Source organism: Tiliqua scincoides, chromosome 2, assembly GCF_035046505.1.
Source record: "Tiliqua scincoides isolate rTilSci1 chromosome 2, rTilSci1.hap2, whole genome shotgun sequence".
In the NCBI taxonomy this organism is placed as follows: Eukaryota; Metazoa; Chordata; class Lepidosauria; order Squamata; family Scincidae; genus Tiliqua; species Tiliqua scincoides.
In genome coordinates, this window is record NC_089822.1 from 47,732,881 (window position 1) to 47,758,046 (window position 25,166).

The window sequence follows — 25,166 nt, forward strand, 5'->3', positions numbered from 1 at the left end:
TGATTATGTCACTTCCGGTTATGACATCACTTCTGGTGGGTCTTGACAGATTCTCATTCTGAAAAGCGGGCCCTGGTATTAAATGTGCGAGAACTACTGGTCTAAGCTATAGTTCAGAATGATAGTACTGCATAACTTTGCATGTGAAAAGTGTCAAATGCAATATTTTTTGGTGAGAGCTATTGTTAAAGGCATGTATTTAATATCTATAATGAACATACTTGCTCCATTTGAAGCCTTCTCTACATTTTTAAAATTTTCAGTTATATTCCATGCATTCAAAAGAGACTTCTGAAAACCGTCATGAAACACATCAAATTTTGATTTGGAGTCTGGTGGCGAGTGAAGCCTTTGGATTTTCTTTGATCCTCCAGTTTTTTTATCCATGACTCACCACTGTGTGTCCCCAAGGATTGCTTAGCTATTAAATATCTCACTGGTTTTTTACCCAGCTGCTCCGGTTGATGAAAAGATTAAAGGCAAAACTGTCCTCTCAGATTATATCTCCAATTTACTAAACTCCACATGTGGACGTTGTCCAATGACATCCTGATGGAACAGCACACTAGTTGAAAAGATATAGTTCAGAGACTTTTCAAATGATAAATGCAGTTTAAAAGAATGTGGTATTTTGTTGCCACCATTCTTCAAGGCTTAGAACATAATCTGGTTTGGAAAACAGTCTTTTTAAATTTTTTTTAATTTTTCCAAAAGCAAAAATAACAAACACACATAACACATAATACAATACATACAATACATAAACATAGTAGAGGGTGCAAGATATCATACATCACTATAACTAATAAATCATTACTTATTTCCTAATCCAGTTCCTCTTCTACGTTAGCCTCTTAATATCATTTATCTATCATATCATACCATACCAGGGACAGACTGCACTTGCTCCCAGTGTGGAAGGGATTGTCACTCCCAAATTGGCCTTTTCAGCCACGCTAGACGCTGTGCCAGAACCACCATTCAGAGCGCGATACCAGAGTCTTTCGAGACTGGAGGTTGCCAACTAGACATATCATATATATAACACATTCATCTAAATAACCTATCTTATACTTCTACAACTTTATTTTCAACCAAGCATAAAATAATTTTCATTACTCAATCTATATCGGTTTCACTGTTGATCCAAGCTCTCTAGAAATCTGTCCATTTCCACCACATTCATTATTTTCTCTATTAATTCATCTTTCATTGAGATCTTCGTGTCTTTCCAATATCTAGCATATAAAATTCTCACAAGAATTAATATCATAATCCAATATCTAACATTAAATTTTAACAACTTTTAATATCCTAATAATTACATATATCATTTCTCTATCTATAACATCCAAAATTAATATTTCCTCATGACTAAATACATAAACACATACGTAAACATCCAAAACAATATCACCTAAAATTAGTTCTAATTCATTAAAATTATCCTCTAAAATTCTAACATCTATTGATATCAAGCTAAAATTTTTATACATATTACATATCACCTATAAAACTTATATAAATTCTCATTGACATCTAATAAACTTTAATTTCTAACATACAAAATTAACACATTACTGTCTTTCTTTTTATGTATTCCCTTGTCTCCAACCTAAATATCCACAGGTCTGCCAAATATCTTGTCTTCTCTAGACTTTAACTTTCCATCTTTTTTTTTTCTAATAAATTTCACATGAATTCCTCTTAACAGATCACGATTTAATGTATTCGCCCTTCTTGCTAAATCAACATCTTGATGAGTCATCTCCTTCACTTGATCATTCCAATCTATATCAGTTGGTTGAAGTATTTCTTCTTCCTTTACTTGATCAATCCAATCTGCATCTAACTGAAGTATTTCTTCTCCTTTGTGGTATGGTGACTTTTGAGTCTTTATCTTCCAAGCTATCTCCAATAACATTGTCTCTTCCAATTGTTTGTTTTGTCCTGTCTCCAGAGTTTTGGATTTATCTTCCAGTTCTTTGCTCTTTAGTTGATCCTCTCCTGTTTGTTGCGTATTAGACTCATTTGTCTGTTGAATTAAGATTTCCAGGCTAATTTGGATTTGTAAATATCAATTTGCTTGTTGCTTTCCCATTTCCAATACTTTTTCCATAATCCTTTGTTTTTTCTCATGTGATTCGGATATAACATCTTTAAGTTGCACACTAAGATCATTTAGTTGTGTAGTTAATGCATCCAAACTAGCTTGAACTCGCAGATATTGATTTGTTTGTTGCTGTCCCATCACCACTAATTTTTCTATATTGTCTTGTATTGTCTGCTTCCATTCTTTCTCTTTTGGTTCCTCTTGTGTTAGTTTTCCCAAGCTGGACTCTGGGGCAGAAGAGCTCCTAACTTTCGCTCCTTTGCCTGTCATCCTTTTTCTTCCTTCTTATATCTTCTTTCTTCTTACTTCACTTGTCAAGTCCTGTTCTTATCCTTGTAGTATCTTTTTTTAGTCCACTAGATGTCCCTGATGTTCTTGTTTCTGTTGTTTATATCTTATTTCTGTTATTTATATTCCTTTCTATGTCAACCGCATTCCTTTCCAGGAGATAATCAAAGGAATATAAACAATCAACCACTTTGTAAAACAAAAAAAAATGCAAGTCACCAGCCGCTCTCCACAGGCAGTCCGCAAGCTCTCCACAGGAAAACGAAACTGAACACTCCGCAACAATAATTGTATTCCAAGACGGTTAATTTGTAGTCCAACAAATTTTAGATGTATAAAGTTAGAGTTATGCACTCATATTTCCATAACAAGCTCGGCAGATCTCCAAAGCTGCTTCTCACATCAACAAACAAATACGCAGAGGAAGCCTCCCCTTCCTTCCAGGAGGGGGAAAGCCTGCCCCTCCTTCTCCTTCTCTCAGGCAAAAGCTTAATCAGGCAGTCAGTCAGTTAATGCCAGACACACACAACGAAACAAAACTCACTTGCTTCTTTCAGCTTCCTTCCCTGCTTGGAGCCTTTGGCTTAATTTGAACATTGAATTCTCACCCTCACCGACATCGATGGCTGGATTCCCTTGGAGAAAAAACAGTCCCTGGCTGGACCCTTCTTCTCCGAAACCGTACACCATCTGTAGGATCGAGGCCTCTCCTGGCCACTGATCCTCGGACCTCATCAGACCCGCGATTCTGGGAAGAAATAGCGTGTTTTCCAAGAGCTTTCCAGGAGCTCAGAAAAACATGGCTACTCAGCCACCTCAGGCCCCGCCTCAGTTTCCCCACTGATTTGGAAAACAGTCTTGCTGGTATTTTCTTTCAGTATGTTATGGTATTCTAGTACTCGAGTACTGTAGTGCACTTTTAATGAAATACAATTTGAACAGTCTTACGTGATTCAGTGGGGTCTGTTCTGTTTTATAGTTCTAATAGTTAGGTATGTTTTATGTTTTAGTATTTGTTTTGAAATTATAATTTGTACTGGTGTTTTATCTTGTAAGCTACATTTAACTTTATCTTGTAAGCTGCCTTTGAAGTGCCAAACAGACTTAGAATGCTTTTTACCTTGAGTCTCCCACCACAGAGGAAACCATTCTGCTTTTAGCAAGTAAGAAGTGGATTACAAGACAGTGATCCTTCTTCACACAATCCCTTTAAATAACATTGGAAGTGCTGGACTTTCTGTTTAATTTGAAGAGGCTGCTTGAGGAAGGAGCTGGGTTACCACCTTCTTTGTGGCTTCTTCCCCAGCTGTCCCAACCCTGCTTGGAAGGGTTGGATGATGAATGAGGAGGTGGTAGCCCCAAATCTTCTGCACCTTAGGTGCAACCTGACCTTAGGTCGGCTATGAGAAAAGCAAGTGTGGGGGAGACTAGGACGGTAGAAATATTATGAAGAGAGGGGAGGGTCATTGTTAAAAACATATTCAGTCTTTATATTGGCCTGGTTCAGACATAGTGGGAAATGTAGCAGGCTGTAGTACTAGGTAAGTGGGGAGGCAATGTTTGGTGCATCACTTCAGGAACCATAAGGTCTTGCCCCCTCTGGGACCTCACAGCTCTCCCAGGCTCCATCACTTAGCAGGGAATGCTGGTTACCTCTTAATTGTGAACCAAGCTATTATTCCTTTTTACAATAGGTTCTAATCACCGAGCACTTGACAATGACCCTGCCTTCTGTTCATATTTCTGAGAGTTATTGGATAAACTTTACGGATCTATATGGAATTATTTTTTCTGATCTTATTTTGTTATGGTCATACTTCTGTTGGTTCTGAGTTGTAAATGTTGCCTCATGTTTTAAAGCTGCATTTTATTTACCATATAGCCTTAACCAGCTGTTGTCTACCCCAAGGGAAAAAATAGTTCATAAAAAAATAAAGCATTCAGTTCTGTAATAGTTCATCTCAAAATAGTGCAGAAATGTTAATTCAGTTTGAATAATATTACTATATGGGTTACTTGTTTTGCCGCTAAAATAAATGGAATTAGTGTCTCCCCTTATTTGAGTGTGCTCCTGTAATTCAGAAGTCTTAAATAATGTAACTTCATGAATATGATCAATCATGGCAGTCGAAGAGGCTTAAAAGACCATTCAGTCTGAGAACATGGATGAAAATCAGACCAGTTCACTTTTTGTGGATACATTTTGCTTTATTAAACATTTTGTTTTCCTTTTCAATTTTTCCTTTTATAGAATCAGTATCGATTTGAAGGAACGGGATTTTCAACCATTCCTCAGCTAATAGAACATCATTACACAACAAAACAAGTAATTACCAAGAAGTCAGGAGTTGTTTTGCTGAATCCTGTTGTTAAGGTATGTGTGTACATAAAATATCTGCCAATGCACATTAGAAGAGGATAACAAAATTTTCTCCCCTGCTCCATGATTCCTGCAATTCTCAGTAGGAAGTTTTAGTATTGGTTGAAAGATTCTCTCCTTAATTGGCCTGACAGATCTCTCATGCATCCATTTCAGTAATGCGGTAACATTTTAACCAGTGTGTTCATTATTTGGATACATTTTAGTGTAATATGGAGCTTTATTAGCATTACCAGTGCTCTGAGAACTTGAGCTGCTTGATATTATCCCTTTGCTCTGAAATCTGGAAAGTCAGTGAAGTGAGCGTGTAGGGTGAAGAATTCTCTCTGCAGCCAGGTGACAAGTGCCAAAGGTTCTATTTTTAAAAAAAGCTTCTTTCTGGGCCTTGCAGTTTTTCTGCTTTATAATTATTTTTATAATCTTTATAAGTTTTGTAATCTTACTTGAGTGAAGAAGAATTTAAAGGGACTGAAAACTGAACAAACTTGTTCCAAAACTTGTGAAATTTGGCGTAAGTGTTGGGAAATACAGGTGTTACTTCTGTGTCCTTTTTAAGACTAAGAAACCTCCTCACAGGATGAAGGTTCTCCACTCTGGTGCAGAACTTACCACCTTGACTACAGGGCAGGGCCAGCTAAAGCAGGGGGTGGGGATGGGGGATAGACAGCTCTGTATCTGTAGCTCTGAGCACCAACTACATAGGACACTTGGGAATTAGTTAGATGAGTCAGGGCCCAATCCTATCCAACTTTCCAGTGCTGGTACAGTTGAAATGCAATCCCCAGGCGAGGGAACAAATGTTCCCTTAGCTTGTGGGGGCCTCTATAACTACTCTCCCACCACATGATGCAGTACACACCTCATTGGTACAGCTACATCAGGGCTGGAAAGTTGGATAGGATTTGGCCCTCAGTCTCCAGACAGGCTACTTGTAGCTTTTTGGTATTGGCTTCCCAAGCCAAGCTCAGGGAAGGAGCCAGGAAACAACTGTAGGAGGAATGGAGGAGAGACAGTCTCCTCTCTGCCACTGAACTCTGAGGCTTGGTTGGGATCCCTGTTGCTTGACCAGCACCTCACTTTTTCTGCCTCTTTTTACCATGGAGCCAAAGGGAATCCAGACACCAGAGGGGCACATTCCTCTCGTGACTCTCCTGCCCAGGGGCTGAGGAACATAAAACTGCCACAAATTGAGATGTATGATTACATCTATGCTATCATGTTGCACAGATTTGCACAACCAATAGATACATGGATCTGGAAGTTAGTATTAATCATATTAACTTCATAATTAATCACTACAAAAATTGTATTAGCCCTTGCTTGGAAATATCCTGTATGTGGAATATAGGGAAAAATTGAGGAATATGAGGGAAAAATGGTTACTGAAGGTTCTTCAAATGGAGTACCTTGACAAATGGACAAAAGTTGGTTAAGTATAGGAGTGAACAAGTACGTCAGAATTACAGTTTTCAGAAATGGCTTTCTTTCATATCTTTCTTGGAACAGTGTAATTGTAATTTAAAAACTTAGTATTATTTAGATATGTTTTCTTGCTTTTCTGTGATTGTTGTTGATGCTTTTATTTATAAGCAGTTTGTTTATTTTATGTTTATTTATTTTACATGTTTAACCATTCATTTTAAGAAAAAGACTTTGCACAGCAAACTGTCCTGTTTATTTTTAAAGAATAGCAGGTCAGTTTCTGATATAAACAAATTCTACAGATAATGAAGTCTTTGGGGGGAACTAATGCAGTACAGCAATTATTTACTTGGGAGACTTGCCCAGCCCTCCTGAGGTTGCGCATGGCCTCCCGGCCTCCTCAGAAATCTGCAGTGTGCACTGGCACACTGGAAGCACTCTCCACTCATGTCTGGGGAGGACTTCTGAGGCATAGGGAATCCATGTATGGTTTTCCCTTTGCTTCAGAACAGTCCCTGGATGTGACCAGAAGCCACTTCTGGTCACATCCAGGAGGTCCTCTGTGTCCCTCTAGCCACGGGCTCAGCATCTGCAGATATTCAAATCCACAGATAATTAGGGCCCACTGTAATAGTAACTGAGCCATATATGAACTGTGTACTGACTTAAAGAAAAATGTGACAGATTGGTAGTTTATTAGATTCAAATGAAATATAATTCTGATTATAATTATGAACTATAGTTATCTTTATGAAAGATGGTGGAATGTAAAAATTCAGAGGGTAACTGCTCTCTATTTTTTTTTTTTTTGCTACTTTGCTTTTTAATTATTTATGAACTTTATAGTTCCAGTAGGAATAACCAAGAAGATACAATAGTGTTCATACTATTATGAGTTGCCGAAAAACTTCAGGCATATTTAATTTTTGAAGTAGCTCGTTGCTTATGACAACTTCTGTAATCTTGCTGCTTACAACTTCTGTATTGTATACCACACAATCTACATTTGATTGCTTGTTTAATTCATATGACATCTTGACAAGAAACCTCTCCATTCATTCTCCTGGAGCGATAAAGCCATTTGACATTTTAATCTTCCTTTTATGTAAAATTATGTCCCTTTTATTGCAACTCATTAATATGTGGAAGTTAAACAAGAGAGAACACCATGAATTATGCTGGGTAGCAAACAAACAAAATTATCATTCAGTGTAGTAGCTAAATAAGAATTCACCTTCTCTTTTTTTTTCTTGAAAGAAACAATAAGTATACCAGAAAGAACTATGCCCTGTTGTGTCCTGTATAGACCAAATCTGTATGTTAGGAATGTTAGTGGCTGAAAAATAATAGGACCTTAATTAGAAGGGCAAAGGACATGAAAAAGAGATGTACTAGTGATTTTTTAAAATGGGGGGAAAAAACTTTCCCTGTTTGTATGTATGGGCGCAATCTGAACCCCTTATGTCAGTGCTTTCTAGCACTGACATAAGGGCAGTGCAGCTCTGAGGTAAGGGAACAAACATTCCCTTACTTTGAGGAGGCCTCCGTGAGTGACTCCCAACTGCAGAATGCAGCACATGGCCCATTGGCACCACTGTGCCAGTGCTGGAAAGCACTGACATAAGGGGTTAGGATTGCGCCCTATGTAACATGACCAACATATACTGTAATTTGATACCAAAGTAGCAGCTTAGGAGCACAACAAGTTTGAATAATGACAAGTTTGTTGCAAGCAAGTTTGTTGCAAGCACACTTAAGGCATTTTGACTAAATACTATGACTAAACAGCATTGGGGATATTAAACATATGCCATATGTATTTATATATGTTGAAGTTTCTTTTAGTAGTATTCATTTTGTTTACCTTTGATATGCATAAAAAGTAAAGCCAGGTATCTGGAGCTGTTTGTGTTTATATGAAAAGGTGTGTGCTTGTGTGTTTGCTTGTGTGTCCTCAACACTTGTATGCAAGTGTAGGAGCAGAAACAGTCTTCCAAAATGTGAACCTGCAACTCTAGGACGGGGGACTCTGTGTGTGTGTGTGTTTTAAACACTAAATAATTTTTGGGGGAATTGCTGAGTTTTTCAGTCTGTAACTTGACTCTAGAGCAGCGGTTGCCAAACTTGCAACCGCTGTGTTCAGTAAAAGTGGTCTCCATTTGATGGGTGAGAGGAAGATGCTTACTCTGCTCACTGACCCATACACAGTATATGTTTGTCAGCCAGGAAGGCAAGGTCACAGGCACCTCAACTTCTGTTAAAGTTGCAGAGCTGTCCCACGTTCGGGCCTGAGCATGCACACTCCCATATCTGTGCCTGCGTAGAAGTTGGATAACTCTTGATACAAGTAAAACATTTCTATTTGTTCTGGAATGATGGAGATGCAGATGGAGCAAGGAAAATGCCTTTTATAGACAGATGCAGTGAAAAGAATTTGTAGACCTCCTGTATCCAAAATCTTTGGTACTGGTAGCTCTGCTTTGGAAACAGCTTCAAAGCCCTGAGCCTCATGATCTGATCTTGACAATATCTTTACAAGTATGCTTGTTAAAAGAATGGGGCACTATTATACCCTACTTCAGTTTTAATATTGGAAGTAGAATAACGTAATGGGAACAATAGAGGTAGGAAAGTGGAGTGTTTTGCTTTTGATTTTCACTTGGAACTGCCTTTATTTTAACCTGTCAAAGACATTGTTCTGTAATGGCCTTTGTTGTTAACCAGATGCTGTGTTTCCATTGGACATAGAATAGAGTTGAACAATTGAGTTCTTTTGATTTGGAAACTTCAAGTAAAATATATTGAGACAAATTATTATGTTAGCTTCAAGAGACATTTCCAGGGTCTCCGAAACATCTAGACTCATTCATCTATGGAGTAAAAAGTGTTACACTTGTCAATTTAAAAAAAAAACTGTTTGCCTTAATCTTTTTAAAAAATTAAACTTTGTAGCAGAATTCAGATCTTGCTTTGTCCCCAGAATTCAACCTGAAGTGAGACTGAGAGTGTGTGTCTCCCTTGCCAGTGGTAAAAGCTAACCATTAAAGTGGGAGCTAGTCCTTAATATGGATTTATTAGGCCATTAATTATTCAGCCATTTGCTGCAGCTTGCAAACGCAATGGTCAGCAGTTGGTTGATAGTTGTCTGCATTGGTTGAGTACATTTTCTACTCTATCAAACACTAGTGCAACTTAAGTATTGTATCCTGTGCTACCAAAGCACTATCATGGGGTATCAAAGATCATAGTTATTCACTCTGTCTCACAAAAATGATGTACAGTTATCCCCCACTTTCTGACAGTTCATTTTTCAACAATTCACTTTTAACACATTTCAATTATTCCCGAAAGTCATGGATACTCTGTGCTTTCAACCTCTCCCTGCTGTTCTAAAGGTTAAAATTGCCCAGTCAATGTTGATTTGCATATGACATGGTGAGTCCAACTGTTCTGGTGTGTGTGTGAGAGAGGGAGAGAGAGAGCACTTGCCAACTTTAGTTCAGGGTTTATTCCCATTCCTGAAGGTGTTAATGAGAGTCCATTTGCAGAAATCTTTGTGTGACAGCAGGAATTTGCAGGATAAAAAAGTCATTTGCAATTTGCTAGCAAAAAACCATTGGAAGCAACATTTGTAAACTAAAAAAAGACTGGGTTCCACTTTTCACCCATTTCTGCTTTTCACCACTGCTTTGGTCCCTAACTTTCCAAATGAGTGGAGGACACCTGTAAATGCCTTGTAAGTATAAACACTGACTTAAAACCTCTGTTACAATGTCTGCCCTGTGAGTTCCATGTATGCAACAGACCTTCTGAATGTATCCCCCCCTGCCACCCCCCCCCCACAGTGGTAGTTTCACACACTTGACAAACCATTTTTGAAGTGTGGAAGCACTTAAGAAGAGATGCATAAATGCAGCTTGGGTTACCTCATAGCAGAAGGTTGGAGGAGATTAAAATCTCTAGTTACAGGCAGACGTTTGCTCTCAGTTGGGTTATTTGGATCATCATCATTGGGTTTTGAGTAATGTCACTGGATTTAATACAAATTCAGAGCTATTGCATGCAACCTTAGCTCTTCCAAAAACCATTTTAATCAGTTCAGTTCATATATACAGGCAATATACTTTTGAATTGATCATAGATTGTTCAAGGCAATCTTAAAATGTCCAAATGCCACTTCTTATGTTCCATAGATTAATCCCAGGGATGTGTTGAGTCCCTTTATAAAAGCATCATGCAACGAGTTAAGACTGTTCTTTACTTCCTCTTAAAACACACTGAATTTAAATTGGCAGACCATGGAGTATGTATGGTTTTTATTGTAACCTGCTTGAGCTTCAAGCAGTGCATTTTCTACTTGCTGGACCACAGCTGTTACTTTCAGATTTATTTTCAGTAATATGTGAAAGAATATTGGTATAGTTAGGTAATCTTAATTTTACTGTCCATTACTTCCTATTGCCAGTATGGAGGGCAAAATACAATTTAGGCAATATTTATCTTTTGATTATACTGAAAATGGTGTTCTCTGTGCTTCAGTAGTTTTTTTCTTTGTGAAAACTATTCTTTTCTGAATCAAAATACACCTTACTTGTAAAATGGAGAAGTGTGTTTTGCTACATTTTGTTTGTATCCCAAATACCCTTTAGCAAAATCCCATATATCTTACCATATATCCATAGGATGAATGCAATCATCTTGTATAAAATATTAACTGCATATGCAAATCATATTCCTGCACATGCCTGATCTTGTCTGATCTCGGAAGCTAAGCAGGGTCAGGCCTGGTTAGTACTTGGATGGGAGACCGCTTGGGAATACCAGGTGCTTATACCATAGTCTTTCGAGACTGAAGGTTGCCAACCATTCTAAAATATTGGAGCAGGCCGCCTTGGGTACCCTTCAGGGAGAATGGCAGGATATAAATCGAATGAATAAATATATAAAACTACTTAATCAACCAGGTATGCAGAGACCTAATTAAAGAATATTCAACCCAGAAAATCCTCCTAACCAAGCAAGCTTTTGCCTGCCTTAGGGAAAGAAGGCCTGTCTTTGGTGGATGTCTTACAGTTGTGTTACTACCACCAAGAACATCTTACCTTCACAGATATCTTCCCACCAGCAGATAAAACTCCAGTATAACCTCCCCTGTATTTTTCAGTGCTTTAGTAATGCTCATATTTTCATTTACTTGCCAAGTGATGATGGATAATATAGAAAGATTGAGGGCAACTAGGGAGGTCACAAATAACTGATACAATATATACTTGATAAAATGTTTGTGCTACTGTTTCCATTTGAGAGGAGGCTGGGTATACCTAGGATGTTTTCGCATTCTATAGCTTGTTGCCTCCTTAGCCTGTTATCTGTTGATAGCAAACAACACGCAGGGCATAGTAAATTTAGTTAATTGGAAGGTCCAAATCATTATTTAATGTTGGAATGAATATAAGTTTTTTGGCAGTAAGTTTTCAATGTGTGTATCAAAACATTTCAAAGTTTCCTTTTTAATTGTATTTTGATTATAGAGGCAAACTGACACTTTCCACTCTTGAAGCTTTGAAAAGATTTTATAGAGATGAGAGCGAGAGACTTGACTGTGGTTATAATGCAGAACTGTTTCTCCTGTAGCTTTCCCATTTCCAGGAATTATTATTCTGAGAGTCAATGAAATACCTTATTTTTTTATGAGTCCTCCTTATAACGTAAGCATTTCTATGAAAAAAGTACTTTCTATCTACTTTTTTCTACATTTCATCTGAAAGAGCTTTATGATTCATGGAATTCATATGCACATTTAAAGGTACTACTGTAGGTGGCATCAAAAATAGTTTCCTTAACAAAATCATTTCTCATTTTCCCAGTAACAAACTGTATCAACAGGTACACATCTCTTGTTCACCTTCATTTCTTTCTCCGTGCCAGCAAGTTTTGACAAATGATATTTGAGTAACGACTTCTGATGAAAAATAGTGTGCTGTCATGGTTTTGATGTCCATAAAAAAGCATTAGTTGTAATTGTCTTCAATATTGAAAAAGGAAGATTGCCTTTGCCTTTTTTCAGTCGTTTCTATCAGTTTTCCTCTTGGCCTATAATAATTTATTTTCCTGATACTTTTCAGTGGAAAGTGGAAGCAAATGCTCCTGCTTCTGCTTCTGCTTCTGCTTCTTTTTTTTAAATGTATTTCTCTGCATCTGTTTTTAAATTATCTTTGTGAGGGAAAAGAATAACATACTGGCTCTCTCCCTAGAAAAAGAAGAGGCAGTACATCCTGCCCTGTGATATTTTTCACCTTCTCCCTTTCCTTTCAGTTGAACAGGTACTATAATGTGAAGATATACTTGAGAAGATAGGAATAAATGTTTAGTAGAAGTCAGTCTTTATACTCCTATTTGTCGTTTGTGCTATTAAAAAAACTCTTCTGAAATTATATTATCACGCCTCAAAATGCACAATATGCAATTACGACATCAAAAGTGTCTCATGCCAAAAAGTCAAAATGACCAACCTATTAAGCGACCCGCTGGGTCATAATAGTGGTGATGGCATTATAGCTGTAGGACTTGAAGGAATGAGATGGAGTGTTCTTTAATTGTCAGGAACCATAAAGTTGGGAAAGAAAGCTATGTGGAAAGATGGTGGAAAGAAACCAGTGGTGCCTGGTTTTGGGGTGGGGAACAGGTGGAAGAATCTAGGTTGCAGAGAGAGCTGGAAGATTGACTGGTGCTGTTAGAAGCTTGGAATTCATCAAAAGTAGGAACTTTCAGAACATCAACCTACTGCAACTATCTTTTCCCCTTTGAAACTGAAAGAAGAGTTTGAAGTATGTAGTTTTTCTGATTAATATCAAGTAATTATGGTTGAAGAAGGGATATCATTAAGTTGTCTTAGGAAACTGGGTGTACTCTTAAAACGGAAAATGTATGCTATTAGTTTTTGAACCTAAAATTGATCCTTGTATATAAAATATAAGTCTTTCATATGCAGGCATCCTGTTCATGACAACTCATGGATAATGGAATTTTTAGTCTATTTAAGTAGCATTCATTTACTGATGGCTTAGGAAATGGACTTTAACAAGGCAGCAAAATTTGCATGCACTTGTCAAAAAGATCTTTTTTTAAAGCACCCATGAGAACATTACTGAGGAAGGAGATGAAGTTTTGAATAATCCTTTGGCACTGAAATATTTGCTGGGGCTGAACGTTTTGACTGGAACTGATGTGCAAAGCTTGTATAATAAAGCACTCTGATTGAAAGACCTGCAAAAGGAAGAAAAACATAGGTAGTGATTAATGCACTAATATAAATAGTGGTAACACCCTCTGACAACTGATTTGATTGCAGTTTATGGTGCCATTTTGTTTAATTATTCCACTGAAGGGTTATACGTCTGATATATTCTTCATAAACAAGTCTTTGAAATGTCACGTTGCCAGGGTTTTTAAAAAAGTAATTCACCGTTGACTTAAAACGTGGAAATATATGAAAATCCATTAGTTTTTATTTCAGTACGTTTCTTCTTGTTGCATTCTTTTAAAATCTTGCTTCTAGTCTAAGGTTAGAACATAAGAGCATAAGAACAGCCCCACTGGATCAGGCCATAGGCCCATCTAGTCCAGCTTCCTGTATCTCACAGCGGCCCACCAAATGCCCCAGGGAGCACACCAGATAACAAGAGACCTCATCCTGGTGCCCTCCCTTGCACCTGGCATTCGGACATAACCCATTTCTAAAATCAGGAGGTTGCGCATACACATCATGGCTTGTACCCCGTAATGGATTTTTCCTCCAGAAACTTGTCCAATCCCCTTTTAAAGGCGTCTAGGCTAGACGCCAGCACCACATCCTGTGGCAAGGAGTTCCACAGACCGACCACACGCTGAGTAAAGAAATATTTTCTTTTGTCTGTCCTAACCCGCCCAACACTCAATTTTAGTGGATGTCCCCTGGTTCTGGTATTATGTGAGAGCGTAAAGAGCATCTCCCTATCCACTCTGTCCATTCCCTGCATAATTTTGTATGTCTCAATCATGTCCCCCCTCAAGCGTCTCTTTTCTAGGCTGAAGAGGCCCAAACGCCGTAGCCTTTCCTCATAAGGAAGGTGCCCCAGCCCCGTAATCAGCTTAGTCGCTCTCTTTTGCACCTTTTCCATTTCCACTATGTCTTTTTTGAGATGCGGCGACCAGAACTGGACACAATACTCCAGGTGTGGCCTTACCATAGATTTGTACAACGGCATTATAATACTAGCCGTTTTGTTCTCAATACCCTTCCTAATGATCCCAAGCATAGAATTGGCCTTCTTCACTGCCGCCGCACATTGGTTCGGCACTTTCATCGACCTGTCCACCACCACCCCAAGATCTCTCTCCTCATCTGTCACTGACAGCTCAGAACCCATCAGCCTATATCTAAAGTTTTGATTTTTTGCCCCAATGTGCATGACTTTACACTTACTGACATTGAAGCGCATCTGCCATTTTGCTGCCCATTCTGCCAGTCTGGAGAGATCCTTCTGGAGCTCCTCACAATCACTTCTGGTCTTTACCACTCGGAAAAGTTTGGTGTCGTCTGCAAACTTAGCCACTTCACTGCTCAACCCTGTCTCCAGGTCATTTATGAAGAGGTTGAAAAGCACCGGTCCCAGGACAGATCCTTGGGGCACACCGCTTTTCACCTCTCTCCATTGTGAAAATTGCCCATTGACACCCACTCTCTGCTTCCTGGCCTCCAACCAGTTCTCAATCCACGAGAGGACCTGTCCTCTAATTCCCTGACTGTGGAGTTTTTTCAGTAGCCTTTGGTCAGGGACCGTGTCAAACGCCTTCTGAAAGTCCAGATATATAATGTCCACGGGTTCTCCCGCATCCACATGCCTGTTGACCTTTTCAAAGAATTCTATAAGGTTTGTGAGGCAAGACTTACCCTTACAGAAGCCATGCTGACTCTCCCTCAGCAAGGCCTGTTCGTCTATGTGTTTTGAGATCCTATCTTTGATGAGGCATTCCACCATCTTACCCGGTATGGATGTTAGGCTGACCGGCCTATAGTTTCCCAGGTCCCCCCTCTTTCCCTTTTTAAAAATAGGCATGACATTTGCTATCCTCCAATCTTCTGGCACCATGGCCGTTTTGAGGGACAAGTTGCATACCTTAGTCAAGAGATCTGCAACTTCATTCTTCAATTCCTTAATAACCCTTGGGTGGATGCCATCAGGGCCCGGTGACTTATTGATCTTTAATTTATCAATGAGGTCTGAAACATCTTCTCTTTTAACCTCTATCTGACTTAACTTCTCAGTTAGGAGGGGCCGTTCGGGCAGCGGTATCTGCCCGAGGTCTTCTGCCGTGAAGACAGATGCAAAGAACTCATTTAATTTCTCTGCCATCTCTAAGTCTCCTTTTATCTCCACTTTCCCTCCCTCACCATCCAGAGGGCCAACCGCTTCTCTGGTGGGTTTCCTGCTTCTAACATATTTGAAGAAGCTTTTATTATTCCCCTTAATGTTGCTGGCCATGCGTTCCTCATAGTCTCGCTTGGCCTCCAGTATCACCTTCTTACATTTCTTTTGCCACAGTTTATGTTCCTTTTTATTCTCCTCATTAGGGCAAGACTTCCATTTACGGAAGGAAGCTTCCTTGCCCTTCACAGCCTCTCTAACTTGGCTGGTTAGCCATGCGGGCACCCTCCTGGATTTAGTGGAACCCTTCTTTCTTTGCGGTATACACCTCTGCTGGGCCTCTATTACTGTTGTTTTAAGCAGCCTCCATGCACTCTGGAGAGATTGGACTCTTTTTACCCTCCCTTTCAACCTCCTTCAAACCAGCTTCCTCATTTGAGGGACGTCCGCCCGTCGGAAGTCAAGGGTTTTTGTTAGAGATTTGCCTGGTATTCTTCCCCCAACGTGCATGTCAAAACGGATCGCAGCATGATCACTGTTCCCCAATGGCTCAGTAACGTTTACATCTCTAACCAGGTCCTGCGTACCACACAATATTAAATCCAGAGTCACCTGTCCTCTGGTGGGCTCCGTGACTAGCTGATCTAAGCCACAGTCATTTAGCACGTCAAGAAATCCGGTTTCCTTATCGTGACCAGAACACAAATTGACCTAGTCAATATGAGGATAATTGAAGTCCTCCATGATTACAACCCTGTCCCTCCTTGTCACCTCCCTGATCTGTTTCCTCATTTCAAGGTCCCCATCAGATTTCTGGTCTGGAGGATGATAGCACGCCCCCAGTATTACATCGCTGCATAAGCCTGGTAATTTAACCCACAGAGATTCTACGGTGGAGTTGGACCCACCTTCAATCTCTACTTTGCTGGATTCTATCCCTTCCTTAACATAAAGGGCCACCCCACCTCCAACACGCCCCTGCCTGTCCCTCCTGTAGAGTTTATTGCCCGGGATTGCGGTATTGAGGGATTGAGGTTCAATACTTGTAGGAAGTGTTGCAGTTTCTTTTCAAGAAAATGATGCTGTTTTTCTTTCATATTGGAGTACCCTGTCAGTGTGATGAAGCAACATGTATACTGAGTGACTCATGTAATTGATAGGATCTTTCCTTGTTATATCAGTGAAGAGCAGAGATAGTCTGTTGCTTAGTGCAGTAGTAGTGGGCAATGCTGTATACCCAAAATGACCTGTATGACATTTGATTGAAGATGTATTTGTTGAAATAGTGTGTGTGCCCATCAGAGAAGAACTGGTTATAAAAGAAATATTGCATATGAAACATGTTAGTTGTCTTTATACAAAAGACAGGTATCTATCTTTGTTTCCTTTGTGTGTCCCTGAATCATCACCCTGCAGTCTAATTATCTGAGACTGAACTGGGATGGCAAAAAGCAGAACATTAAGCTTCTGTTGTCAACTTGGCTCAGACAGTGAGAGCTATATAAATTATTTCCTATATATACAGTGTTACAGTGAACATGATCAAATGTAATATATGTATATTGGAACTATTACCATCTCCCATCTTTTAAGACCAACCATCGAAATGATGTAAACAGAGAGCATTGAAGCAACTGGCTTATTCAATTCTAAACATCCTACAGGTAGAGGGCAATGGTGGTAATTGACCCGTAGAATGTTGCAGTTGGAAGCTGCCTGGGAGGTCAAGTCTAGCTCCTGATCAGTGTAGGTAACTACTGCAGCATCCCTGATGGATAGCCAGTCTGAGGCAGACTTTTCAGTGCCTGACAGCTCTTATGGTCAGGAATTTTTCTGTCATGTCTAATCTAAATCTGCTTTACCCATTGATGAACTTGTTAGGTCTAGTTCTGCCCTCAGGTGCCAGAGAGCAGGCACACTCCCTCTTCATGCCTTCCTTGAGTCTTCTTTTTTTTCTAAAGATACTAACATCCCAATCCTGTCCTTTCCCCTCCCCATCTGTTGCACTATATCCAGCAGGGGGGATTTAAATCCCCTTACCTCTACATAAGCCTCCTTTTCCACAATGAGTCTCTTTCGACCTATGCCTGTGAATTGCTAGCGCAAGTTTGAGAAGGGAAAAGGAGTAGGGGGGGCTGCTGCTCAAGGGGATAGGATCCAGTGCATGCCATTGCCACAGGATCCATCCCCTGCCACAGTTCCCCATCCCCTGTAATGCTTCCTCCCCACCTGTTACACCCTCCCCCATCCCTCCCACCTATCCCTCTGGATCATCTGCTCCTGTGGGCAGTGGGGGAGCCAATGATGTACCTTCCCACTGGTGTCCTAGCGACACGCTACTTAGCTAGTCTGATTTGAAGCAGCTCCCTTTGTATGTGGGGGGAGAACTGTGTTAGCCATTACCATGGATGCTATCTGTATTGTGGGCAATGATATATCTATAATGCTACCTTCAAGTCTCTCAAACATCTAGGCTATGCATATCACACCAGGAATCCACTCTATCCAGTTCTTCTGCCCAATGGTCCTTTATCTTTTCTCATTAGAGATCTTTATATTCATTTTGCCCAGTGCTAACCATGCCACAAGTTAATTAGTCTTATTTCTTTGCCTTCCTGGTAGAGATTGACTTTGAGCCAAGAGGAAGGTGAATACTCTAATTCTCATGATAACTCCTCTACAAAATATTTAATTAAAAGCAGATAGCCCCTCTTACGTGTAACACTTCTAATGAGATGATTGATGCAAAGTGGCACCTCTCAGCATTAGTCCCTTGGGATGGCTTGCTTGACAGCCTGTATGCCTCCGAAGGTTGAATGGGATAAGCTGCAATTGTGTCTGAATCATAGTCTTGACATTTTGCTTTTGACTAGGTTTAGAAGAAAAGGACCCATAGCCCTTTTTTGTTTTGTTTCTTAAAAAATGATTTCTGCAGGATACTCTGTGTACGTATTGATGTGTTGTTTTCAGTTCTTGAATTAGGGGGAAGATGGTGGGAGGATCTTTAAATGCAGAGTCAGCCCATCCGTTTGGCATTTTGGATGCTCTAGTCCAGGGGTGTCCAAAGCTTTTGGCAGGACGGCCACATAATCTCTCTGACACTGTGTTGGGGGCCGGGAAAAAGAATTAATTTACATTTAAAATTTGAAAAAAATTACATAAGTTTACATAAATTAATATACTAGAGGTGGAACTTATATGAATGAATGAAGGTCTTGCAATAGCTCAAGGCTTATAAAAGGCCTTGCACAAAGCAAGGCTGGCCTTTTCTTTGCTGCAACTACTGCATCACAGACGTGAAACAGCAAGCAGTGGAGGGAGCCCTCATCCCACAGCTAACGTGAGAGGTCAGTCGCCCTCACACTGAGAGCAGTTGTGTCGGACTAGCATGGGCTCCAGCAAGTTTCTGGAGGGCCAGAGGCTCATTGGAGGCTGGGGTCTCCCTGAGGGCTGCATTGGGAGTCCTCGAGGGCTGCAAGTGACCCCACGGCCGGGGTTTGGGCACCCCTACTCCAGTCCACCATTCCTTCTGCTTGGTTCCCTTGTTCTTTTTGAAGCCAGGGAAAGAGAGAGCAGGAGAAACAGTGGAGGCTGATAAGCCATCTGGTAAGGAGAGTGGTGTTTGGTGCATCAGCTTGGGGAGGTCTTAGACCAACCCTGCTTTAATGAGATCCACAAGCCCCATCTCCTGAATCTTATATATGCCTCCCCCACATAGCCTTTAAAGAACAGCTGTTAAAAGGCCTATCAAAACACATACAGGTACTGGCCTCCTCACTCCCAATCTTCAGTAATTTGAGTTATGCTGCTTTTTCTTGTACTTCAAGGCAGTTAGCTTCAATGTCACCAAGAATGTAAAGGCAACTTTTTGTTGGTTTACTAGCTCTGGACTCTGCCTTTTGGTCTGGGTCTAACCTACAAGTTAGCTTACAATACCTGAATTAACTATCTGCAAGTAGAACAGAATTGCTGGAAGGTAACAGGTAGTTAACAATCCAAATATCTCTTCATAGGGCAGCATAACCATAACTCTTTCGGTGACAGCTATTCTGGTACTGGACAAATAATCATATTTGTCCAAAGAAATAACAATAAGAACATAAGAACCTAAGAACAGCCCCACTGGATCAGGCCATAGGCCCATCTAGTCCAGCTTCCTGTATCTCACAGCGGCCCACCAAATGCCCCAGGGAGCACACCAGATAACAAGAGATCTCATCCTGGTGCCCTCCCTTGCATCTGGCATTCTGACATAACAATCACCTAGAAATAGGGAATTATAAAATTAATCTTGTTTAGCTTTGTAATTTATGCTCTGATGGTAACCAACAAAACTTATTTTTCTTCTGATATACTAGGTATGCAGTTAGACCCTTGCAATAGCAAAAAATAAGTTTTTCCTTGTGTTTGATTAAAAATGTATTCCTGAAATGTATTCCATATGTGTTATATTAAAAATGCCTCTTATTATCATCCAGATTTTTTTTATCAGTGTCTGAGTGTGTCCACCTGTTGGATATTTAGTGAAACAGCTGGTGGCACTACAGGGTAATAATGATCAGTTTCCAAATATTCCAACAAAAGAGATTTATGCCAGTTGATATATATATCCTGGAATAGCTAATAGCCACTGCAGTCATTTATCGTATTTTCTGTAATAGAATGTTTGCATCACTGGTCATTAGTACAATGCTGCAATTGATGTTTATTGTTTTATTCTACCACTGGATATTGCTCGTGAGTGGTATGAGCTTGCATCAAATAGATTTAATAGATGCTAATAGTATTGCTGCTCCATCTATCTAATAAAAAACAATTTTGTTCTGGTGTGCTCTGTAAAATCATCCTGTGGGTTTGTCAATATTAAAAAAAACAAAAAAAACTATTTTAATGAGAACAAGAAAGAGAAAGTTTATTCTGTATGTAATTCAAGTCAGTAAATATGTGCCCATCAGTAATATAGACTGTAGTTCTAAAACTGCAGCTACCTATGCATAATATCACACCAAAGCCTTTGTAGGGATTCACCTTAACAGTATTTTAATATACTGTTGCACAGTAATATTTTAAACTCTTCTTTTATGACCTCTTATCACGTTGGTTTGAGTGGTCTGTCTGAAGTATTGCTTTAGGTCTGTTCCTCCTAGTTCATACAGTTTAGAGACAACACGGTTGTTTCTGAAGTAAACATTTGTGGATTTCTGTTTGTTTTCTGCTGCAGGATAAGAAATGGATTCTCGGTCATGAAGATGTCACACTGGGAGAATTACTTGGCAAAGTAAGTACTCAACTGATGTGAACAAAGGGAGAAAAAATTCTTACTTTGGTGTTCCAAGTACCATATACTAATGGCAATAAGGATTGTCTGCTTTCTTTCCTTTGCCCCTCTAATATCTAGCATTATATAACATAACAGGAAGATCGGTTGAGCTAATTTACGTCAAATATGGGTAAAACCCAAACAAAGTCTTAAAAAAATGCTCAAGACTGATAGATCTTAATTTATAAATATTTTGTAGGCAAATGGAATCAGGAAATCCAAATGAAATGTCAGGTCAGCAGGGGAGGATAGCCCTTGCTTTCCTGATAGCAGAATGGCATGGGACCATAGGGAGATAGCAAAAGAAGCAGGTGATCCCAAACAGAGCCAAAGAAGCAGACACAGTCTTGTTTGTTGCAGAAGCATGTATTGGTAAAAGGAGCAGGCTGAAGAGTAGTCAGTCCAGAAGTCAGGGATACAGCAGGTCACAGTCATGAGAAGGCAGTCCAAAATCAGTACACAAACCAGCAGCACGGCATGCAGAAACTCCACAACAACAACCCACACCTTGGTGTCTGTGCTTGCCCCATATATACCGGGGCCAGCCAATCAGAGTAGGGTGATGTCTTAGTCACAAGACAGTCTTGTGACCCACTGTGTTTGGCTGTTCAGTGGTGCATTGCACCATTCCACCATAGCCTATGTGAATCTGCACACATCTTCCCAGAGTCACGTGACTCCCACCTGCAACAGGCACAGCTGATTGCTTCACACCAGGGCCGGATATCAGGACCTCCTGCCACATCCTGTCTAATAACAATCTGAAGCCTGGGATGCCAAAAACCTGACATGAAATGGCACTCAACTAATGGTGTTATCCTCAGTCAGACTAAAGGGAATGGATCCAGGGAGGCAGCTGGCTGGCCTGTGCCAATCTCCTGAAGCATTCACCAAGACAGTGAGGTCAGTGAGCCCCACAACTGTGCTCATCCCTGCACTCAAGCCCCTTAAGATGGCTCCTCCAGTGCCATTCCCTGTTCTCCCTCCACATTGATCAGGAAGCCCACGTTCCAATGTCATGGGTAGCAGATAGTTCTTGCTGCCCACCTGCCTGAGCAAGCAATACCAGTCTTGCCTTTCTTTGTGCACTGCCCCCTCCTCCACCAGCCCAGGCCCAAAGAAGCTCTGTGGGTGCAGAGGAACGCTAGCCCATTTCCTCTGGAGGCTTAGCAAACTTGCATTCCTGAGCTAAAGGCATCTATTTGCAAATCTGTATGGAAATTTGTTTTGATTCTACTTTGTTGGAAGTTGGTGATACTTGTTGAAAATAGTGCATAGACTGAGGGCCCAATCCTATCCAGTTTTCCAGTGCTGGTGCAGCTGTGCCAAGCACTGCACCTGCATGCACTGCATCCTGTGGTGAGGAGGCAGTCACAGAGACCTCCTCAAGTTATGGGAACTTTTGGTTCCTTCCCTTGAGGCTGCATTGCAACTGCACTGGTACTGGAAAGTTGGATAGGATTGAACCCTGAGTCAGCAATGTAACTTAACGACATTCCCTTTTATATCAAATTTTCCTGAAGAACGAAGGGCCTCTATGAGAAGGTAAACAGATTGTAGAACACAAAATGAATAGCTGGACACATAGCCCCTGCCCTGCAAGAGCAAACATGAGTTGATAGGAGACATACTGTGGCCCAAAGACAAAGATCCAGTTTGAGTAAAAAAAAATACAGATTACTTAAGGTCTCAGGATTTTGAATTGCTTTATAAAAATGGTGCTGTTGCACAGAGTCAGTAATGTAGGCCTGAAACATGTCTCTCACCTTTATACTGGTAAAGTTAATTGAATTAAAAATGAATCTCCAGATCCCAGTAATTCCAAAGAACATTGCTGCTGTTTTTGTTGTTAACATAAAAGCATATACTTCGTGTGTGCCACTGCATGAGAGCAGTAAGAGTTACAAAGGAAGCATGCCTTTTCCTTCAGAAGAAAAAAATAGCCTGATTAAAAGTTGTTCCTGTTCACAGTTTTGACTTTGTATCTGAACTTGTGGATAGAATGATACAGACTAAAGGGATAAAACAGAAAATTATATTTTTATTAATATTATTTGACAATAGTATTGGCAAAAATATTAATGCTTGTATGTATTATTATTAATAACAATAAAAATATTAATGTCAAAATTTCTCCATCAGAAAATTTTACTCTAAACATTAACAGTGGTTGGCAACCTTCAGTCTCGAAAGACTATGGTATAAGCCTACAGCACCCAGGATTCCCAGGTGGTCTCCCATCCAAGTACTAACCAGGCCTGAGCCTGCTTAGCTTCCGAGATGGTTATGGAATCACTTGTGGTGCTTACGACATATTCTTTCTCAGTCTTGTATCTTCAGTGTTCAGCCGCTATGACTCTTTTGCAGTGCAGGAATAGGAGGCAATAATTTTACAGAAAAATAGAAACTCTTCCCTATCCAACAATTATTACTTGCAGCTCTTATCAGTGGAATAGCTATGGCATGTGGCACCTGGGGCCCTTAAATTTTTAACACCCCCTGAGTGTTATCCTCCTGGACACCTTAGAAAGGTACTTCTGGTTAAGACCTCAGAAAGGCACCGCTTGACTCCCCCTCAAGGTGTGATACCCAGAGCAATGTACCCCTGCAGCCCCCATTACCTATGCCATTGGCTCTTATTTCCCTAGGTTCCAGACATGTGTTCACAGTGAAAATGTAGGTCTGGAACTCCGTGCTGTGGGAAACATATATATATATGGAATATAAGTATTTTAAGTATATATATTTAAGTATATTAAGTATATTTATTATTAAGTGTGTGTGTGTGTGTGTGTGTGTGTGTATATATATATATATATATATATATATATATATATATATATTTATTTAATGGGATTTTATATATATATATATATATATATATATATATATATATATATATATATATATATATATATATATATATATACTGGAAGCTGTAAGTTGATGGAGGTATTTGGGAGGCCAGCCAGCACAGTCCCCAACAAACATCTAGTCCAGTATCATCTTTGCAAGGTACCCAGTTGCCACCCCCATAGCCACCTCCTATGAAGAAGAATCATTGACTGTGTGTGCCTGTTCATATCGCAGGGTCATGGCAGTATACTGACCCCATGCTGACCATGGACTTGGAATGCAGGGCTAGAGTGGTGTGGATCCTCTGCATATCTTAGGCAAATGTCTTTTTAGCACTCATAAAGAACAAAGACTTGGCATGGCAGACACTGCGGATAGGCTTTTGGGTGTACGTTGCACCTTAGGAACTAGATTGGGTCAGTCATGCATGGATACTCCTAACTGTCTTCCAGCATGGTTGGGTGGATGTTTATGTTGTCTATATTCCCACTGTTTGTAGTATTTCTAAAATTTATGTGTGCGGTCCAAAGAATGCTACATTCCATTGAAACAAATGGGATTTAAGCACTTTAATGTGAGCTTAAGTTCCATTGATTTTGGTACTAATTAGAGATACCTACCTTTCTTGAGATCGTACTGCAAAGATGCAGTAGGGAGCCCTGTTCATGAACTTCCTGCTCTTTTTTCTACACAAGTACAATGCTAGAAGCATGCCGTGCGCACCCAGCAATTTTCCTTTGTAAGTTGCAAGTCATTTCACTCTTTTCCAAGACATTAGGAGACCACTGCATGTGTAGGACATTTTCCAGTTTATTTCTGTATCCTGAAGAGATCTGGTGAATTTCCACTCACTAATTCAAATTATACATATGGAAGCATTAGGCCTTTCTTGTCTGTTCCAAGATGGTCACTGGGGAACTAATGCGAGTGGGCCTTATGTTGCATGCTTCCTTCCTGCCCACCTCACATAACCCACAATGCAGGGAGAAGGGAACAACTGAGTTTCCACGATTATATAAATGTTTTACTGATTTTCTTATTCACTTCTCAAGATGGGGGTTGGGGATGAATTTACAAAGGAACATGTGAACCCAAGGTTTCTTACTCACTTTTCTTTGGAATATATAATCTTTGGAAGAAATTAACTTATTAATTTCTTTGTGTCTGTTCTGAAATTCTCCATTTCAAGCAGCATCTGAAACAATGTACAAATGCCAAGTATAAGAGAACAAAAAAAACCTGTTAGTGGAAAAACAACCAATGTCTTGATCACAGGGAGTCTTGTAACACCTTAAAGACAAAGCCATTTATTTTTCAATACAGGCATGCCCCCATATCCACTGGAGATCTGTTCCACAGACCCTTGACCTTCCACCCTGC

The 25,166-nt window shown here is 40.0% G+C and overlaps 1 protein-coding gene across 1 annotated transcript in view; it reads left to right on the forward strand.

Moving 5' to 3' along the window:
* FER (FER tyrosine kinase) overlaps positions 1–25,166 on the forward strand; it is a 189,641-nt gene that overhangs the window by 79,308 nt on the left and 85,167 nt on the right. Inside the window, exons 12-13 of the mRNA XM_066614734.1 lie at positions 4,653–4,775; positions 20,832–20,888. Of these exons, the coding sequence (XP_066470831.1) occupies positions 4,653–4,775; positions 20,832–20,888 (180 nt within the window). The remainder of the gene's footprint in view (positions 1–4,652; positions 4,776–20,831; positions 20,889–25,166) is intronic.